This window comes from Dromiciops gliroides, chromosome 1, assembly GCF_019393635.1.
Source record: "Dromiciops gliroides isolate mDroGli1 chromosome 1, mDroGli1.pri, whole genome shotgun sequence".
Lineage (NCBI taxonomy): Eukaryota > Metazoa > Chordata > Mammalia > Microbiotheria > Microbiotheriidae > Dromiciops > Dromiciops gliroides.
The window spans coordinates 748773439-748795302 of record NC_057861.1 but is presented as its reverse complement, the minus strand read 5'-3'; the positions used below and the strand labels follow the sequence as shown (position 1 = coordinate 748795302).

General features: G+C 39.8%; 1 protein-coding gene across 1 annotated transcript in view; it reads left to right on the top strand.

Moving 5' to 3' along the window:
- Window positions 1-362: 362 nt before the first annotated feature.
- The window catches only part of SCN11A (sodium voltage-gated channel alpha subunit 11), a 111522-nt gene continuing 90020 nt past the window's right edge, over window positions 363-21864 (top strand). The window contains exons 1-3 of the mRNA XM_044001880.1: window positions 363-617; window positions 2545-2663; window positions 9629-9718. Coding sequence (XP_043857815.1) covers window positions 363-617; window positions 2545-2663; window positions 9629-9718 — 464 coding nt within the window. The remainder of the gene's footprint in view (window positions 618-2544; window positions 2664-9628; window positions 9719-21864) is intronic.

Below are 21864 nucleotides of genomic sequence, written 5' to 3'. Positions count from 1 at the left end.
GTGTTGGGGGTGGGAAGAAAATGAGCATTATTTTAGACATACTGGGGCCTCAGTTATATCCAACTGAAAATGTCCATTGACCATTGGATGAACTCAGGCAAGAGACTAGAACTTTTGAATATTTTGAGCATTTACCAAGTGATTTTAATGCATTTTATTTTCACAAGTTTCTATCAATGCCTTGTAGATTTTGGATATAAGATTTTCATCAGAAATCATGTGCACATAATTGTTTTTCCAATCTGTTTCTCTTCTTTTCACCCTGGAGGCATTGCGTGTCGAGGGCAGGCGATATTTTATTTTGCCTTGGAATCATCAGTGCACCATTTGTCTTTGTCACAAGGGCAAAGATAGAAGAAAAGATGGCCTGCCCGGTGATCTTCCCGGATGCTCGAAACTTCCAACTCTTCACTCCCGATTCCCTGGCTATGATTGAGAAACTGATCGCTGCAGAGAAACTGAAGAAGGCCAAAGACCCATCAGTTTTAGAAGCCTCTCCTCGGCCTCAGCTTGACTTGAAAGTATCCAGGAAGTTGCCCAAGATCTATGGGGATGTTCCTCCTGAGGTTGTGGGGAAGCCGCTGGAAGACCTTGACCCTTTCTATGTGAACCACAAGGTATGTCCAGGGAGGGTGCTAGGGGTAAAGGGGTTGGGGCAACCATGTTTTTATGGTTATAGAATCAGTGACCTTGGGGTTCTCACCCTCATCTTCCTAGTTCTGGACGGTGCCACCTTTTCTTAGGGTGTTTCTTGAGGTAGAAATCTAGTCTAGTAGTAAGGGGACAAAGGAGGATAGAGAAGCAACAATGTTACTCATTTTGGTGAAAAGAGAATTAAATTGTGACTCAGTTCTGGCTTCATGTCTTTCTTTTCTGAGGTAAAAATTAATTAAAGGCAAGAAAACAGAGTAAGAAGAACAGTAGAACCCTTAACTGAATTAAAATGGAAAGAAAAAGGATTGCAATAGCTCAGGGCCTGTCTCCTCATTGTAAAATAATAATACCCATCCTGTCTCTTTCACCGTCTTATTCATCAGTTAATCAGAAATTATTTGTTAAGTTTTTACCATGTGCCAGACACCCAGGACATGAAGAAAAATGGAAAATGTTCTGAGGGGGGAGTTAACACGTATATAAGTACACACTTAAAAGATAAATGCAGGCTACATGGGAATTAACTTTAGTGGGGACTGCGCTAGCAGCTGAGGGGAATGAGAGAGGCCTCCTGGAGAAAGGATCATTTGAGCTGAAACTTGAAGGAAACTGGGAATTTTCAGAGCATATGTAAGGAAGGAGAACATTTCATGCAAAGGGGATTGGCCGTGTGAAGGTCTAGAGACACCTAGGAGGTGGAGTGTAATGTATGACAAAGGAAAAGCATGTTGCAAATGGTGAAATGCTATAGAAATGTGAACTATTTTCAGCCACTGAGATTTCTAAAATTCAATTTTATTTTAATTTTCAGTTCCAAATTATCTACCTCCCTCTATCCCCGTCCCGCCTCCAACTCATTGAGAAGGCAAGAAATGCAATAACCATTCCTCATATGAAGTCATACAAATTATATGTTAAAAAAAACAAGAAAAAGAAAGAGAAAAAATATGCTTCCATATGTATTCCGAGTCCAACAGTTCTCTATTTATCTGGAGGTGGACAGCGACATTTTTTACTATGAGTTCTTTGGGATTGTGGAAGATCATTGTATTTGTCAGAGTTACTAAGCCTAATAGTTGATTATCTTTATAATATTGCTATTACTGTGTAAATTGTTCTCTTGGTTCTGCTCATTTATTTCACTTTGCATCAGTTCATATAAGTCTTCCTAGATTTTGATCATTTATCATTTGGAGAATGGCTCTTAGTTTTACAAATTTGGCTCAGTTCCTTACATATTTGAGAAATGAAATCTTTATTGGAGAAACTGCAGATTCCCTGGCACCCCCCCCCAAGTTTTTTGCTTTTCTTTTAATTTTGGCTGTATTGGTTTTATTTGTGCAAAAATTTAAAATTTTATATAATTAGAGGGAGTGGTTTTATAGGAAAGATAATGAGTTTCTTTTTGGACATATTGAGTTATTGAAGGAAATATTATTAACAATAACCTTAAAATAACATCCTCACCTTTTTCAGTGTAGAAATAGATCATTACCAAAAGCATTTAAGTTAGACTGAAAGGCACATGTGCTCTCAGCAGGAGTTAGGGTTTGTTGAGGGTGACCTTGAAGCTATTCCAATGAAAAACTTTAAGCACAGAATAGACAAGTGGATAGTCCTACTTAGAATTTGGAGCTAGAACATGTGACCTCACAAGATGCTTTCCTGTTCCTAGGATTCAAAGACTGATTATCCTTCATATGAAAACTAATGCTTCCTTGGAATCACATCTTTAGTTCAGATAGTCAAGAAATGAAATTGTGCCCAGTCTTGGTTTTCATATTAATCATGTATTCTTACTGTCTGGTTCCAAGGAGGCTTTTGATGCTTCCTTTAATTTTATTTATTGCTCCACCATTAAATATAATCTCTGTTGTTTGTGTCTTTCAGACATTCATGGTGTTGAACAAAAAGAGGACAATCTACCGCTTCAGTGCCAAGCCAGCTTTATTCATTCTCGGGCCTTTTAATCCAATCAGGAAGCTGGTCATTGGCATCTCTGTCCATTCATATCCTTTCGTTAACCTTCTTTCTCTCCTTCCCTCTACTAGTCGGATGCCACCCCTGATGTACTGAGGGGATGGCCATGTGCTATCATCAGGAATTCCACAGGACTGGGTAATTGAGAATCCAAGTGCAGAGTGTGAATTTTCAGTCAAATAAGTGATGTGATTATATATAACATTATAGAGACTAAGGTCAGTAAGTTTCGTAACAGTAGCCTTGTGCCAATATCCAGGTATGCCTTAAAAGACATCTTGAAACAACTTTCAAAGATATTCAGCATTAGCTTCATCAATGTTGATTGGAACTCTCATACCTGCCTTCTTGGTATAAGTAAAATAAAAGTGTCTATTTGTCTTTTCTTGAAGCTACATTGGGGGAAATGGAAGTACTCAAAGAGAGATTAGGACCACTGCCAGGGTGAGAGAGTGATAACACTTACCATAGAGAAGGAAGATTTGTTCAGGTTTTATTTTGTTCTTGTTTTCCCTGCCAAAGAAAATGATGTTTGCATTGGAAAGAACACTATCATTACCACCACCACCACCACCATCATCATAGCTAGCTATGCCACTTTAAGGTTGGAAAAAGCACTTTATATGTGTTAACAACCCTGTAAGGTAGGTGATATTGTTATTCCCATTTTACCAAACACAAATGAGTATGAGTTGAAGCCCCAGAGAAGAAAGGAGAAATTAAGAAAGCACTTAGTTAACCTGGATAAATTCCAAGTCAACATAGGCATTGACCAAGATGGCACTTGGGCACTGAAACAGCTCAAATGGACTTACTGAGCTACCATCAGTGATCTTTGAAAGACTGAGCCAAATGGAAGATGTGGCACATGTTGGCAGAAAGGCAAATGTTTCTGTTTTTCACAAAATGCAATAATAGAATGGTTAAATTTTACAGCACAGGGGATAGCCATATGAGCAAGCATGCCAATCTCTACCCTTCAGGAGCTCACATTCTCATAGGCAAGACAATAGAGAGCAGAAGGAATCTATGTGGTGGCAAGGAAGTTGGTGAGGAGGAGATAGTTTTGTGTAGTTGTAAAGGAAATCAAGTATGCCTGGAGCCACTACCGAAATAGTGGTTTAGAGCAGTGGTGTCAAACTGAAATAGAAACAGATCCTTGTGGATGCATATTGATTTAGAAAACCGCAAATTAACATTATTTATATTGCATTTTTATTTACTTTGTTAAACATTTCCTGATTACATTTTAACCTGGTTCTGGCTGCACCTGGGAATTTTAAATGTCCTCTGGTCTAGGATATCAATTACTGATGGGACAGCTAGGTGGTGCAGTGGATAAAGCACTAGCCCTGGAGTCATGAGGACCTGAGTTCAAATCTCACCTCAGACACTAGTTGTGTGATCCTGGGCAAGTCACTTAACCCCAAGTGCTTCAAACATCCAGGGCTATCTCCAGTCATCCTGATGTATATCTTGCCACTGGACTTTGATGGCTCTGCAGGACAAACAACACAGTCAGGACAAACAACAACAACCAATCAATCAATTGCTCATAGCCATATTTGTTTTGTCTAATTCCATCCAACAGTCCTTCCTCTTGGCTTAGGAAACAAAAACAAAATAATATTGAGAAGCTCTGCCTTTTCTCTGTCAGTTGTCCTTGTCCTGCCCACCTGAGCAGTGGGTCCTATCCCTTCCTTGATTTGTTTCTTCACCCATATAACTAAAGAAAAACAATCTTCTTTTTCTGGCTCACACTTTGATTTTCAGCCCTAGTTCATTCTGGGCATTAACACTTTTAACACTATTCTCACAGAACCCTGCCGGGCACACAGGTCATGGATCTGTCCTGTGTCGCCTGTCCTTGTTTCTACCTTCTGTGCTCATCTTTTGGAAATTGAAGTTGGTTTCTCAGTTTCCTGTGCATCCCCATTGGGTTCTTTAGCATTTATTTCTCTTTACCAGAATTGCTTCTTTTTATGTATTCAAAATTTCATTCTAGACTGACTTTCTCTAAAGAAATTTAGTCCATGGGATACTCCTTATCTTTTTCAGAGGTTTGTTTGGAGGTCATTGGGAGATTTTTTGGACTTAGGAATATTAATTTTTTGAGATTCAATTCTTTTTTTCCAAGGAGAGACAGAGTTTGGTGAGGAAAGGGGGTTCAGATTGGTGGGAGGGATGAGAGAAGAGAGTAAGGCAGATGGGGCTTCATTGTTTCAGGGGAGGAAGGTCAGTTGTGAGATTGATGGGTGGGAGAGTGAGTGTGGAGAGAAGGGCAAAGTGGGTAAGGGAGTGGGTATACTGCAATGGGAGAGGATTAGTAGAGTTGACTTTGCCATTAGGTAATGGCACAAACAGGTGACATGATGATGTGTAATGACATGGTGAATGTCATGTAGGATGCCAGCAAGTTAGATGTGGTACTCGAAACAAGGGGCTGTCCAAAGAATTTTGTAGAACAAGATTTTGTGGAAAGCCATTAATGAACCAGCAGATTTGTAGAGTGTCCCTCTGTATGTCCAGCCCTGTATTAGGCGCTGCGGGAAGAGGCAAGGGAAGAAGAAATGGTTTCTGCCCCTGCAGACCATCAAGCCTACAGACCAGGACCCATGGAATCTTAGAGAATGATACATAACCAGAACTGAATTGTGCGTCCCATGCATTGGGTACAGGAGGCTGGGGGAGGAAGAGATAAGAATAGGTTGGAGTCTTCAGCTTCATGGAATAGGTAGGAGTTGAGCTTGACTGTAAACATCAGGAATTGTCATCGTTGGGCCAAGTGGGAAATGACAAGCAGTATGGCATAGTGGATAGAAAGCTGGATTTGGAATTCAGTCAACCTGGCTTCAATTTCTGCTTTCAGCACATCTTTGTTGTGTGATCCTAGGCAAGTCACACTACCTTTTAGTGTCCCAAGCGGCTTTCTAAGACCCTAAATTACAGAATATTGGACAATCTATATTGATTGAGGGAATTTACTTTCCAGGAGTTCAGGGTTTGATACAAAAATCCAATGGCAGGGAATCCTTGAAAATAGTCCTTAGGAAAGCAAGAAGAAGACAACAAAGATGAGGGTCTGGCGCAGTTACTTCAAGAGTGACAAGAATTGTTCACTGACAATTGTTGCCTCAGTTGAATAGAAGCTCCAGAGCTACACTAGGGTAGGCTAATCAAGGCTTTGCACTAGGGTATAAGATTTAGAAGGTAATGAATTTACTTCCAGAGTTCCACTGAACAGTTGGATAAAGTACAAGGAGCTGCCACACTCCTTTGGTGTTGTCCTAATCCTGGACCCTTTTCAGTATTGGCTGTATCCTCATTCATTCTTCTTGGCTCACTGGTCAAGGCCAGGAAGTTGATATACTCCTTGCTCCCCATTGCCACATCCTGGCTCTCTATCATTCCATAACCTCTCTTCCTTCGAAGTTCATGCAATCCATAGCTACCATTCAATCAAAATCATGTTAGCTGTTGTTTACTGACCTCTAGGACACTCCTCTTTGTGTCTCAGTGAATTCAGTACTTGGCTCAGAATTTTTCTCCCCTCCCCAACTCCTGCCCTCTGAAATACTCTACCACTTCCTCAGCCTACTCACTTTCTACGACCCATGTCATTCAGCTTACCTTGGCCACATACAAAAATGAGCATACTTTTGAGCTTGCCATGACTCACAAATACATGACATCCACATTCAAGAATTCTGAAATCCCCTTGTCCAACTTAATCTATTGGCCTTCCCTTACCAAATCCTACTTTTCATCTGTATCATGACCCACAATCCCATAATCCCTCAGTTCTCTTCCAGGCTGTCTCCTTTGCACTAGCCAGCATCTCCTCTTTTCTTTACGTTGACCCCCTTGGTGAACAAGTTCAACTCAACACAATCCTCCTCTGTTGAATCCCTAGCCCCTTGATCATTTCACTGATTATGCCCTGCCAAGTCTCAGTCTTGGATCATTCCCACCATCCATCACATTCCCTCTATACATGTGCTGCTGAACAAACATGGAGAAAATCATGCAACCATTTTGACTGGGTCCACTAAAAATTTATGCTACACAACCTCAATTGGGTCCTCTTTGCTGTTAGGTATTATCTGCATTACCTGCTGTATCAACTCACTTTCCGTATTTCCACAGTGGCTCTTTCAAACCTCCTCATATTCCTCAAGGCCCCCCTCCCACAAGTCTCTGAGCTGAGACTTATAGTAAAATATTTCACCTTGACCTCCCTCCTCTCCTCTCTTCTCATCTCCTATCACTTAGAAGCCTTCTGCCATTATCTCCTCCTTTACCCCTGTCTCACATGAAAAGGTGGCCCTAATCCTTACCTAGACCTTACCCTTTACCCTCTACCTACACAAATGCTCCCATTCCACCCCTTCTCCACCAGATTGTTCTCTCTACCACTCTGATCTCTTGCTGCCTTCACGACTTCTTCCATCGGGAATGGAATGGACATGTCTCCTTGATTCTGAAAAAGTCCTCACTTGATCCTTCCATTCTCAATAATTATCATCCCATCTCTCTCCTTGCTGTCTACCCTATGTGCCTAAAAATCCTTGAGAAGGCCATCTACAATTGGTGCCTCCACTTTGTCTCCTCTTACTCTCTTCTCAATCCCTTACAATCTGGTATCTGACCTTATCATTCTACCCAAAATATTCTCTCTCCAAAGTGACCAGTGATCTCTTAGTTTCCAAATCCAATGGCCTTTTCTCAATCCCCATTCTGCTCAACCTCTCTGCAGCCATTGAGACTATTGACCACTGTCTTCTATTTTACACTTTCTTTTGTCTAGTTTTTTTGGGACCCAAGCCTCTCCTGATTCCCTTCCTTCCTATCTGACTGCTCCTCTGGGGTTTCTTTGCTAGATTCTCATCTGATCTGGGCTCTCTTCTCTTCTCCCTCTACACTGCTTCGCTTGGTGATCTCATTAGTTCCCATGGATTTAATTGCTACCTTTATGCTGATGGTTCTCAAATCTACCTTTCCTGCCCTAACCTCTCTGCTGACCTTCAGTCTCACATCTCCACATGACATCTTGAATTGTATATCCAGTGGATATTTTAAACTTAACGTGTTCAACACTGAATCCATTATTCCCTTCTCCACAAACCTTCCCCCTTCCCTAAGTTCCCTATGACTTTTGAGGGAACTACCATCTTTCCAGTCCCCCATACTTACAACTTAGGTGTCATCTTAACTCTTCACTATCTCTCATTCTTCAAATCCATCCTGTCACCAAAGCTTTTTTTTTTTTACGGGGCAATGGGGTTAAGTGACTTGCCCAGGGTCACACAGCTAGTAAGTGTCAAGTGTCTGAGGCCGGATTTGAACTCAGGAACTCCTGAATCCAGGGCCGGTGCTTTATCCACTGCGCCACCTAGCCGCCCCACCAAAGCTTTTTAATGTTACTCTTGCACCATCTCTTGAATATGCCCCCTTCTCTCCTCTGACACTGGTGTAGGCCCTCATCATCTCCTGCCTAGACTGTTATGATAGCTGCTGGTGGGTGTGCCTGCCTCAGTTTTCTCCCCAAGCCCATCCATCCTCTTTAGCCACCAAGGTGATTTTTCCCATAGCACAGGGTTGACCATGTCACTCTCCTCCCCAATAAACTCCAGGAACTCCCTATCACCTTCAAGATCAAATATAAAATCCTTTTGTTTGACATTGAAAGACCTTTACAACCTGCCTACTCCCTTAGTATTCTTCTACCTCACTCCCTGCCACTTACTTTTCAGTCCTGCTGTTCCATGAACAAGACACTCCCACTCTGGGCTCTGGGAATTTCCTCTAGCTCCTCCCCCTTTGTGGAACATTCCACCTCCCCATCTCTGCCTCTTGGCTTCCCTGGCTTCTTTCAAGTCATGACTAAAATTCCATCTTCCCCAAGCCCTCCCAACCCCCTCTTAATTCTAGTGCTTTCTTTCTTTTAATGATTTTATTTTAATCCTGTAGATAGCTTGTTTGTACATATTGACTTGTATCAATATGTACCCCCATTAGATTGGTTTCTTTTTCTTTTTTTTTGTGGGGCAATGAGTGTTAAGTGACTTGTCCAGGGTCACACAACTGGTAACTGTCAAGTGTCTGAGGCCGAATTTGAACTCAGGTCCTTCTGAAACCAGGGCCGGTGCTTTATCCACTGCACCACCTGGGTGCACTCCTTAGATTATAAGCTTCTTGAGGGCAGTCTTTTGTCTCTTTTCATATCCCCAGAACTTAGCACAGTGCCTGGCACATAGGAGGAACCTAACAAATGCTTATTGGATGACTAATGGAGATTACCAAGGCTGCCAGACCTTGGAGCACATCATGCCTTCTATCTAGGGGTCACAGTGGATAGAATGCTGGGCCTAGGGTCAGGAAGACCAAGTTCAAATTCAGCTTCAGACACTTAACTTACTATCTGTGTGACGCTGGGCAAGACATTTAACCTCTGTTTACCTTAGTTTCTTCAACTATAACATGTGGATAAGAATAGCACCTTCTTCTGAGGGTTATTATCAGGATTAAATGAGATGATATTTGGAGAGTGTTTAACATAGTGTCTAGTACAAAGTATATGCTTAATAAATGCTTGCCTCCCTCCCTCCTTTCTTCCTTCCTCCCTCTCTTCCTTCCTCCCTCCCTTCTCCCTGTACCACATATCCAGGTATGTGTATAAGCCTTGGTACTCATCTCTCTCTTTTTTAAGCTGATTGCAGGTGAGACCTGAGCCCCAGACAAAGAGTGAGAGATTTTGGACCCTCTCTCCAAGCACAAAAAGTATTGTGAACAGTTGTTTACAGAAGCAATATCCAGCCAGGAAACCTGAGTTGACACCCTCGTTGGCATAAGCTTTTCCTTACAGCTACAATGAGCCTCCAGGAAGAACCTGGATGGGTACAGAGGAGCAAGAACTAAAGGGAGCTATGCTGACCATGTTCCTGTTTCATTGTTCTTGACACATTTTTTCATATCTTCCTTAACTATTGCTCACGTTATTCAGCATGTTCATCATATGCACTGTGGTCGTCAACTGTGTGTTCATGGCCCTCATAAAAGATGTCAACATTAATAAATATGCTGAGTAAGTGTCTCCCCTTGATTCTTCCCCCCAGATACGTATCCTTGATTTCTTCTCTTTTTGTTTCCATAGTTTACTGAGAAAAGGCCAAGAAATGAGAATCTGGAAATTATTTTCCTTTTAGACAAATTTGGACACAATTTCTGGAAGATCTTCTGTCTAATAGGGATCTGGTAGTGAGTGGGACCACAGATGAATTTAAATCTCCTGAAACAACTTAGATGAAATGAACAGTCTTCAGAAAATGGACAAAAGTTTGCTGAATTGTTATTTTTAAAAAAAATTTAAACTTGGAGGAAAACTATAGTTTTAAACATCTATTATACATTTACTGTATACAGTAAGATACTATAGATATTGAGTGAAAGATAAAGTTTAGATGAAATACGGAGTGATGTTGTGGATTTTAGGGTTCTAAAGATACCTCCTTTGCCCTTCTTTCCTTCCCTTCTGGCCCAGACAGGATCAGGCGTCCAGTCAAAATCAACTATTTGTCTTTGGCTGTCCCTCATCTCTGAAATACATTTTCTTTTCATCTTCACCTCTTAGAATCTCTTGTTTCCTTGGTGATAGCTCAGATGCACTTTCTACATGAAAGCTGTTCTGATTCACCCACATGCTAATTCCTCTACCTCATGTCCATGTCGTATTTATTATGGATATACCTGTGTACATTATGTCTCTCCCACTGAACAAAAGGAGTTTGCTGGGCACATAATAAGTGTTTAATAAATGCCTCTGGATGGCTTGATTAATGTGAAAACTGAGAACCAGGATTATGTGACTTGCTCAGAGTCACACAGGTGTTGAGTAGCAGAGCTAGTATTCAGTCAATTAACACTGAATGTGGTTGTGAATACTTTGCAATTCTTCTTTGGAGAATTCTTGGTTTATATCCTTTGGTCACTCATCTATTAGGGAATGGCTATTAGTAATATATATGAATGATTAATATAAAACTATATATAAAATGATGGATGCATATATACACATATACATATGTATCAGTACATCTATTGTTTACAGATCTTGGATATGAAGCCTTTATCAGAGAAATTTAAGACAAAGATTTTTCCCCCCCATTCAGTCACTTTCCTATTATCCTAGATGCATTAATGTTGTCTGTGCAGAAACTTTTTAGTTTCATATGATCAAATTTATTGGGTTTTTTGTAATTGCCTTTTTAATTGCTTGGTTAAGAATAAATCTCCTATCTATAGCTATGATAGATACATCATCCATTTCTCTTCTAATATTATGTAGCGTAATATTAAGGTCACATTCATTTATAATATATTGTAGAATATGGTGTAAGGTATTGGTCTGTGCCTAATTTCTGCCAGATTATTTTCCAGTTTCCCTAGCAATTTTTATCAACTAAAGAGCTTTTTTTCTCCAGGTAATTTATGTTTTCCACTCTATCAAATACTAGATTGTTAAGTTCTATTGTTTCTGATTCTCCTTTGTCTAGTCTGTTCCATTGAGCTACCTCTCTATTTTTTAAAACCAGTTCCAGATGCTTTTGATGCCTCTTGCTTTATAATAAAGTTTGAGATCCATAAGTGCTATTTCCCCCTTTGTCCTTACTTCTTTAAATTATTTCTTTGACATCTGAGACCTTTCAGTTTTTCCAAATGAAATTTGTTATTATTTTATCAGTTTTATTGGTATAGCATTAAAAATGCAAGTTAATTTTGATAGTATTGTAATTATTGATTATATTGTCAAGTTCTCACCATGGGCACTAAATATTCCTCCAGATATTTAGTTTGTTCTTTATTTCTTTAAGAAGCACTTTATACTTGATTCTATGTAAGTCTTATGTGCTTTGGAAGGTTGATTCTCAAAACATTGTTGCTCAGTCATTCAGTTGTGCCTGACATTTTGTGACCCTGTAGACCATAGCACACTCATACTGTCCATTGTGTTTTCTTCGCAAAGATATTGGAGTGGTTTGTCATTTCCATCTCCAGTGGGATCTGATCCCCAGATACTTTGTACAATTTATAGTCATTTGGAATAGGATTCCTCTTTGAATCTTGTGTTTTGTTGTTATACAAGTAAGTTGTTGATTTTTGAGAATTTATTTTGTAGTTTACAACTTTGCTGAAGCTATTAACTGGCTCAACTAGCATCTTTGCTAATTCCCTAAGGTTTTCCAAACATGGCCATCCTATTGGCCAACAATTGTTCAATGTTCTTTATCTATTGTTTTTCCTTTAATTCCCCCCCCCCCCTTTCTCTTTTCTTTTTGTTTTCTCTGGTAGTCAGATAGGTTTCCCTTTCTTCTCCCCTTCAATTAGTACTATTCATTAGTTTTTTGTTTCTGTTTTGCTTTTTGGTGGGGCAATGAGGTTCAAGTGACTTGCCTAAGGTCATGCAGCTAGTAAGTGTCATGTGTCTGAGGCCAGATTTGAATTCAGGTCCTCCTGAAATCTGGGGCCAATGCTTTATCCACTGCACCACCTAGCTGCCCCTCTATATTTATCTTATAAAAGAATTCTAGTGGTGTGCTTTCACAGTTTTTTGAGAATAATTTGTGACATATGAGTAGAAGCTTGATAGAATCCTCCCATGAATCCATCAGGAACAGGGTTTTGTTTTATATTTCCCTCCTGCTTTGGAATTTGTTTTTTTAAAAAAATAGTTCTGTTTGCATTTCTGAGACTGTTATTTAAGATCTCTATCTGTTCTTCTGATGGTTTGGGCATCTAACATTTTTGAAGGTATTCCTTGATTTCTTTTTTTATTCTCAGTTTTGTTAGCATATAACTGCATAGCTCAGGGGTTTTTTGTTGTTGTTGGTTTTTTTTAGAGTAACATAATAAAAAGGTCTCCATCCTCTGTATTATTTCATGTATAGTTGTGTTTTTAAAATGTGTTTCTTATAAGCCACAGAGTGTAGGGGTTTATTTTCTTATCCAATTTGTCATTCTTTTTCATTTTTATTGGATTTCTTAATCTATTCACCTTTAAATGAATGGATTAAGAGTTTATATTTTACTCATTCTATCTCTAATATTGGAGTATTTCAGGTTGTAATTTTATCCCCCTCTCTTCTCCTTTAAACATAGTACTATGTTCCTTCAGTTACTTTACCTTAGTCTTTTTAAGGAGGTCTTTTCCTCATATGTTCTCTTCCCCTCACCACCTATCCCCTCTCTTGTTTGTTAGCCCCTTCCCTTTGGTGTTTTGGGTTTTTTTTTTTTTTTTTTTTAGTGAGGCAGTTGGGGTTAAGTGACTTGCCCAGGGTCACACAGCTAGTAAGTGTTAAGTGTCTGAGGCCGGATTTGACCTCAGGTACTCCTGACTCCAGGGCCGGTGCTCTATCCACTGCGCCATCTAGCTGCCCCGTAATGGGAAAGTCTTGGGGTTTTGTTTTTGTTTTTGTTTTTTTTGTCGGGGCAATGGGGCTTAAGTGACTTGCCCAGAGTCACACAGCTAGTAAGTGTCAAGCGTCTGAGGCTGAATTTGAACTCAGGTACTCGTGAATCCAGGGCCAGTGCTTTATCCACTGCACCATCTGGCTGCCCCCCTTTATATATATATATATATTTTTTTTTTTTTTGGTTGGGGCAGTGAGGGTTAAGTGACTTGCTCAGGGTCACATAGCTAGCAACTGTCTGAGGCCAGATTTGAACTCAGATCCTCCTGAATCCAAGGCTAGTGCTTTATACACTGCACCACCTAGCTGCCCGGTGTTTTGCTTATGTTACATTTTCTCTCTTGATTTTATCTGGTTATATAATTCTTCCTTCTTTTTTTTTCTCCCATGCATTCAACTCATACTATTTATTAGTTTTTTTTTTTCATTAGTTTTATAAATTTCATTTCCTCCCACCTTTTCCAAGAGGGATTTTTCTCACTCTCCTCATTATCCATCTTCTCTTTCTGTCTTCTCTAGACCCTCCTTCTTTGAATCAGGATCCCTATTTTTATCCAGTCTCTTTCTTTTCTCTGTATTCCTCATACAACCCAAACTTCCAAGGTATTCATTTCAGGCTCTCCTCTCTAGGCAATTTCTACCACTCCCTTGTAGAGCTTGCCCCATATCTTTCCCTTGTTTATTGTGCCTCTCTCTCAGAACAATGCCAATAACTGCAGGTCAGAGAAAACACTGCCCCATTCTAGCCATGCCCCTGATCATGCAGTCCATTATCATGCTCTTCCTTCCCCCATTACCTTTTCCCCCATTTGCCTCAAAAATCTCCCTGAGTTCAAAATTCTCCTGAGTTCATGCCCTTCCAACTCTCCAAGGTGTCAATCACTCCCAGGGCTTCCAACTCCCCTTCTGCTTTGCCTAGGTAAGGAGCTTTGCAAGCTCCAAATTGCCCAGACCACATTCGGTGCTAGGTCCCCATCTTCCTTCACAGACCATTTCTCTTTACCATCAGTGGGAACCCCCTACCACTACCAAAGCAATACCTCCTTCCTTTCCCCTTTTTTCAGTTCTCTCCTCCTCTTCACCTATTCCCCCATAGGCTCTTCTCTCATTGAGACCACAAGGGTCACTTTTTCCTCATTGCTAACCTTGTATCTAGGTACATCAGTCATTCCTCTCTATGTTCCTACTCCCCTTCCCACTTTCATTTATACTTCCATGTTGTAATGTAGACCCACAAAAACACTGATTCACTTCTAGGCAGGGTGTCACCAGATTTTGTCCGCACGGTCCCAGTGTTTGCATTCCCAATTTATTATTCTTTCTTTTGTTCTTTGGTGAGACGTGCTGTCACAGAATTCTAATTTTTCTATTCAGTCCAACATTTTTGCTGTGTAGGCCATAAATTCTGCTTTCATAATTCTCATTTCTTTTTTGAAGTACTCAGGAACAGTACGTTGTAGTTCCTTGTTCTCCTCACATTCCACAGGGTCTTCTGTTTCTTTGGACCATTTTCCTTTGTTTTACAGCATTTATGCACATATTCTGTAACTCATTTTCTAGATCTGGAGGCCATACTTCTGCTTTTGATGAATCCCTTGTTGATTTATCTGCTTATATTCAAGATCTTTGAGTTTTCTTCTCAAAATCTTTAGTAAATTTGTTTTTTTCTCCACTTATGTTGTGAAGGCTGTCCTTCACATGTAGCAGGCAGTGCCATTGTATGGCTTGAAGGAAGGTGGAGTATACATCTCTAGCCTCTTCTCCAAGGGTGACTTTAGTCCTTGCTGGCAGGTGGAGTAAGAAATTGAGGCCATGGATAGAGCACCGGTCCTGGAGTCAGGAGTACCTGCGTTCAAATCTGGCCTCAGACACTTAACACTTACTAGCTGTGTGACCCTGGGAAAGTCACTTAACCCCAATTGCCTCACTAAAAAAAAAAAAGAAATTGAGGCCAGAGACCGCCACTCTGCTCTACTGGGCTAGAATTATATCTATCTGCTTCCTACCTAGTATCCACCTAGGGAATGTAGTTTTTGGGTTCAATAGAACTTCTAGTCACTGGTTCATTAATGGGGGAAACAGGACTTCAAGTTTTATGCCCAAAGCTTGACCCACCTTTCCCACCAAATACCAGCTCTACAAACACACATAACACTTAGCCAAGAAACCCATTTACCCCAATTGTTGGCAAAATAGAAGTCAGAGAAAGTATATATAGGAGAACATATACCAGATGACACAGAGTGAAGGAGTTCTCCCATTGGGAGTGAGGCAGCAGCTCAGCCAAGAGAGAGTCATAGATTTCACCCACGGGGAAGTTCCCTGAAGTCTCTAGAGTAGCAAGCTGATGGAGAGTGCCAACTTCTCTCACATTACCTTCTTCCTAGAATATTCTCCTTTAGCGACTCAAAGCAGGGTTGGCATCTTCATCTTCTCCCTAGAAGCTGGAACCAGGAGAGCCCAAAGCCCCACAAGACTCAGAGCAGGTCCTGAAGACCAAAAAGCTTAAAGAGAATTCAGACTGCGCTTGATAACTTTTCCTTGCTCCTCACACAGGTGCCAGCACTGATCTCCACCAATGAGAGAGCTCCATACCAATGAATGTTGGGATTGGGGTTACACTTATTTTCTCTTATAACTCACTCCTTTCTAATGGGTGTTTCCTTGGGGGCTGAATCTCAAGGCATCTCAGCCTCGTCCCACACTGAGCAATTCACCATATGCCAGCCAGGGTCTCTGCTCCAAGTGACTTTCGGGTAATCACAAGTGATCCCAGCTGGGTACTGAGTGCTTTCCCTCAGGTTTAGTGGAGTCCTGCACAGCATGTCCTGCCCTCTCCACTGTCTCCTGTCTTTGTCCTGTCCTGCTCCCTCTGTTCCTCCGTTCTCTCTGGCTCAGCACCAGCAGTTCAGAGATCTTTTCCAACATTGAAGGCTGCTGGCTGAGGCACTGGCCGTGTGGCCCCGGGGAACTCCCATAGCACTCCAGACAGAGGCTCTCTGTCCTGCTCTGAGCAGACTTTCACTGCCTGGAGCAGGATTTTCACTCTCCAGGGTATTGTAGAGGGAGAGAAGACAGAGGCGTGGGCTGGATTTTGTTACAAGCTAGTGTGAGTCACCTGGCCCAGCCTGGCTGCCAATAGTGTGGGATGTCTCAGAGGTGCTGAGTGAACTCGGTGATAGAAGGCAGTTCGTGATTTTGTTTTCTTTCATTTTTTACCTTCTTTGGGATTCTGGGTATCCTTGATATGGAGACAATGGAAGTTTCTCTATCTTTGGCATGGACTTTCTGCTTCGGGAGGTTGGAGAGGTCCAGAGGATCAAAGAAAATGTCGACAACATTTCGTTCATCACTTGACCCAGAGGTTGGCTGCCCTTTCCTTTTTCCTTTCTTCCTTCCTTCCTTCCTTCCTTCCTTCCTTCCTTCCTTCCTTCCTTCCTTCCTTCCTTCCTTCCTTCCTTCCTTCCTTCCTTCCTTCCTTCCTTCCTTCCTTCCTTCCTTCCTTCCTTCCTTCCTTCCTTCCTTCCTTCCTTCCTTCCTTCCTTCCTTCCTTCCTTCCTTCCTTTTGTTTTGTTTGCAGGGCAATGAGGGTTAAGTGACTTGCTCAGGGTCACACAGCTAGTAAGTGTCAAGTGTCTGAGACTGGATTTGAACTCAGGTCCTTCTGAATCCAGGGCCGGTGCTTTATCCACTGCGCCACCTAGCTGCCCCTGCTCTTTCTTTTTAAAAATATCTTGTTTTATTTTTAATTTATGGAACAAAACAGCCTTTTCCATAACCTAATAGAATAATAAAGAGATCATTGCCCATGAAACTACAAATCTATTCTGTACAACTTGCTATTCCTTTGAAACATATAATAAATTTATCGTGTAAATTTCTTTTTTTCTTCCTCCCCCCCTTGCTATTTCTTTGTTTGTTTTTTTATTTTGAGGGGCAATGAGGATTAAGTGACTTGCCCAGGGTCACACAACTAGTAAGTGTCAAGTGTCTGAGGCCAGACTTGATTTCAGGTCCTCCTGAATCCAGGGTCAGTGCTTTATCCACTTCACCACCTACCTGCCCCCAACCCCTTGCTATTTCTTAATGAGAAAAGGAGCACACCAGCCTTAATATCTAAGACTTGACCTCTTTCCCACCAAATACCAGCATGGTTTCTTTGATTTCTATTTTGCTACTGATTTGGATAAATGGGTTTCCTTGCTGTTTGCTATGTATGATCATGGTGGCACTGGCATTTGGGTTGGTACTTTTCATTGAGATAGCTACTTGAATCCATGGCTCCCCAAAGTCTGTCTACCCATAGCTAGTGGAGATGGGAAGGGAGAAGGCCTTGACATGATCATGGAGCTGGAGCTAGTCGATGGAGACATTAGAAGTCACCTGGTCAACTCCCTCATTTTATAGATAGGGAAACAAAGGTACCAGGAGTCAAAGTGATTTGTCCAAGGTCACTGAGGTAGTAAGGATAATCACTCAATCAACAGACACTGATTAGATGCTAAGCAAAATCTTATTACATTAGAACTATGTGCCAGACACTGTGCTAAGTACTTGGGATACAAAAAGAGGCAAAAGACAGTCCTTGTCTTTTTTTTTTTTTAATGTATGAGGTATTTTATTTTTTCCGTTACATGTAAAGATAGTTCTCAACTTTTGTTTATACATGCTTTACAATTTCAGATTTTTCTCCCTCCCACCCCTCCCTCCCCCCTCCCCTAGACAGCAGGTAATCTGATATAGGTTATATCTATATATCTCTATACATATACATATAGATACATATATATATACACACACATATATATATATACACATAATAACATTAATCCTATTTCTGCATTAATCCTGTTACAAGAGAAAGAATCAGAGCAGTGATGCAAAACCTCAAAATAGAAAAAAAAAAACCCAACAGCACCCAAAACAAAAGAAATAATATGGTTCAATCAGCATCTATACTCCACAGTTCTTTCTTTCTTTTTTTTTTCTTGAATTTGGAGATCCTCTTCTATCATGAGTTCCCTGGAACTCTTCTGTACCATTGCATTGGTGAGAAGAATATAGTCCATCACAGTAGGTCAACACTCAATGTTGATGATGACAGTCCTTGTCTTAAGGAACTACCCTTCTAGTCTTGTTCCTTGAGTTGTTTTTTTCCCCTGGGTGGATTGAAAGGAAACCCATGAACGAGCACTCAGTCACGTCCACATACTTCAAACAAGAACACAGATCTGTAGCAGACCAGCCAAACAGACCTGGTCAAATGAAATGTTTCTTGAAACATTTAAAGGCTCCATGTAGCACTGGAGGTCTGGTCTGACTGCTTACCGCTGTTTTAACAGGGCAGATGATTAGGCACTTTAGTACTCAGAATAGTGACCCACGTTACCCAGGGATATCTCATCATTAGTGTTGAGATACTGCTCCCTTTTTTATGTTTGTGTGAATTGGGGTGTATTCCTTGATTCTGCTCACTTGGGTTTGAGCAGGAGAGCCCTGTCTTGTTCTTGTCTTTTACGGAGAACAAGGATACTGAATGGACAAATATTTGAAAGACAGTCAAGCAGAAGTGCTATTATTCCTTTTGACCTCCGAGGTTAGAATTAGGAGCAATGGATGGAAATTGCAAAGAGACAATTTTAGACTTTGTGCCAGGACAACTTTCCTAACACTGAGAGCTTTGTTTGTTAGTTAGTTTTTCCTCATGTCATAGTATAATAAAAAAGGATGATTGCACATGAAGCTGCAAATCTATGATGGTCAGCTTAGCATTCCTTTTAAATAGATAATAAAATTATTATGTAATGTGTGGTTTAAAAATCTAAGTGTGGGTTCTAATGTGTTCCCCCAGTTTTGGGGGAAACTGGCTAAAATCACTGATAAATTCACCAAGAGTTTAGGCTTTTAAGGGTTTATTACAAGATATAAAGTAGTAAAGAGAAAGATTGAGGACAGATTCCTTATAGCATAGAAATCCTAGCCTTCCTAACCACCCACATGAAGTCCTGCCACCAAGCCGATGTCTCGAACCAAAGAGGAAGATTCTGTCCGCCAGCCTCAACTTCCTCCTTCCTGTCCTCCTTCCAGAAATGGGAGGTTCTTCAAGTTGATTGGCTGAGAGGGGTCTCCTGTTGATGTTGAAGTCCATAGCCTCTAAGAACACTTGATGTCTCAGTCCATAACCTTTGAGAACACACTGACCTCAGGGTTGGCTAAAATCTAATCACCTTTAAATGGATACTTAGTAGTTCCTCATTCACACCCAATTCAAACACTACTAAGTCAATCAAGTCAGACCCCTGGGCATCTACGAAATTCCATTATCTTAACACAGTAAATTTATTTTTTCCCTTTTTTCTTCTCTTCCCCAGGAATGGCTACCATTAGACACAAATACACACACACACACACACACACATATATTTGTGTATATATAAATGTATATATAAGTATATATAAATATAATCTATAATATAGAAATATATAATATTACATATAATAATCTATAATCTATATGTATATATAAATATAATCTTTCTATACTTGCTTCTATTTATCAGTTTTTTCTCTGGATGCAGATAGCATTGGGTATTTATAATATTCAAAATGACTTATTCGCTCAAAGTTGTTCTTAAAACATTATTGCTGTTACTGTATACAATGTTCTCTTGGATGGTCATTTCACTCTTCATTATTTCATGCAAATTTATTCATGTTTTTCTGATCATTGAGTGCAGCATTTCTGATAGCAGCATAGTATTCCATCACAATCATATAACATGCTTGTTCAGCCATTTCCCAATTAATGGGCACCCCTGTGACTTCTAGTTTTTTTGTCTCAACAAAGAGAGCTGCTATAAATATTTTAGACAATATGGGTTCTTTTCCTTCTTTGCTAATCATCTTTGCAAATTGACCTCATAGTGGTATTGTTGGGCCAAAGAGTATAGGCAACTTAATAACTCTTTGGATATAATTCCATATTGCTCTTCAAAATGTATGGATCAGTTCACAATTCTACCAGCAATGAAGTAGTGTCTTAATTTTTCCATATCCCCTCCAACATTTGCCTCTTTCTCTTTCAGTCATTTTAGCCAGTCTGATAGGTGTAAAATGATACCTCAAAGTTATTTTAATTTGCATCTCTCTAATCAATAATGATCTAGAGCATTTTTGTATGACTATAAATTGTTTTGATTTCTTTATTTAAAACTGCCTATTCATATCCTTGTACTCCTGACTCCAGGGCTGGTGCTCTATCCACTGCGCCCTCTAGCTGCCCCTTTGACTCATGTTCTTATAGATTTGAGAGTTCTTTATATATTTGTGATATGAGACTTTTATTTGAGAAACTGCTTAGAAATCCCCCCCACCAATTTTTTGCTTTCCTTCTGATCTTGGCTACATTTGTTTTATCTGTACAAACCCTTTTTAATTTGAAGTAATCAAAATTATTCATTTTATGCCTCACTCTGCTTTCAATCTCTTGTTTATTCATAAATTGTTCACCTATCCATAAGTTCTGTTAAGCAATTTGTTCCATGTTCTTCCAATTTTCTTGTAGTATCTTTCTTTTTGTTTTTTTGGTGAGGTGATTGGGGTTAAGTGACTTGCCCAGGGTTACACAGCTAGTAAGTCTTAAGTGTCTGAGGCCAGATTTGAACTCAGGTCCTCCTGACTCCAGGGCCGGTGCTTTATCCACTGCACCACCTAGCTGCCCCAGTATCTTTCTTTATATCTAGGTCATGCATTCATTTTGACCTTATGGCAAATTGTATAAGATATTGGCCTAAACCCAACTCTGCCATACTGCTTTCCTGAATTCCCAACAATTTAAAACTAATGATGAATGCTTATCCCAAAATCTCATCTTTATGTTTGTCAAATACAAGGTTACCATACTTATTTGCTGCTGTAAATTGTAAGTCTATTTTGTCTATTGATCTACCTTTCTATTTCAGAGTCAGTACACAGTCTTTTTTTTTTTTTTACACATAGTCTTGATAATTTTTGCCTTATAATATAGTTTAAGATCTGGTACTGCTAAATCTCCTTCCTTTACATTTTCCCCATTAATTCCTTTGATATTCTTGCCTTTTTGTTTTTCCAAATGAATTTTGTTATTATTTTTTCTAATTCAGTAAAAATATCTTTTTGGTAATTGAATTGGGATGACATTGAATATATAAATTAGTTTAGGTAAAATTGTTATTTTTATTATTTTGGCCCTACCTACCAATGTACAATTGAATGAACAATTGTTGAACAATTAATGAACAATTAATATTTCTCCAATTATTCAAATCTGATTTTATTTGTAGAAAAAGCTTTTATAATTTCATTTATGTAGTTTCTGGTTTTGTTTTGGCAGGTGTACTCCCAGGTGTTTTATACTGTCTAGAGTTATTTTAAATGGAGTATCTCTTACTATCTTTTCTTGCAGGATTTAAAAAATGATATATAGGAATGCTGATAATTCATATGGATTTACTTTATGTCCCATTATTTTACTAAAATGATTGTTTTAACTAACTTTTTAGTTTAGTCTATGGGATTTTCCATAATATCTCATCTCAATATCATTTCATAATATCATCATTCTCTATTCTGAGGCCTTCTATTTCTTTTTCTTCTCACTGCTGTTGCTAGGATTTCCAATAAATATTGAATAATATTAGTGATAGTGAACATCCTTGTTTCACACTTGATCTTACTGGGAAGGCTTCTGGCTTAACTCCATTACAAATAATGCTTGCTGATGGTT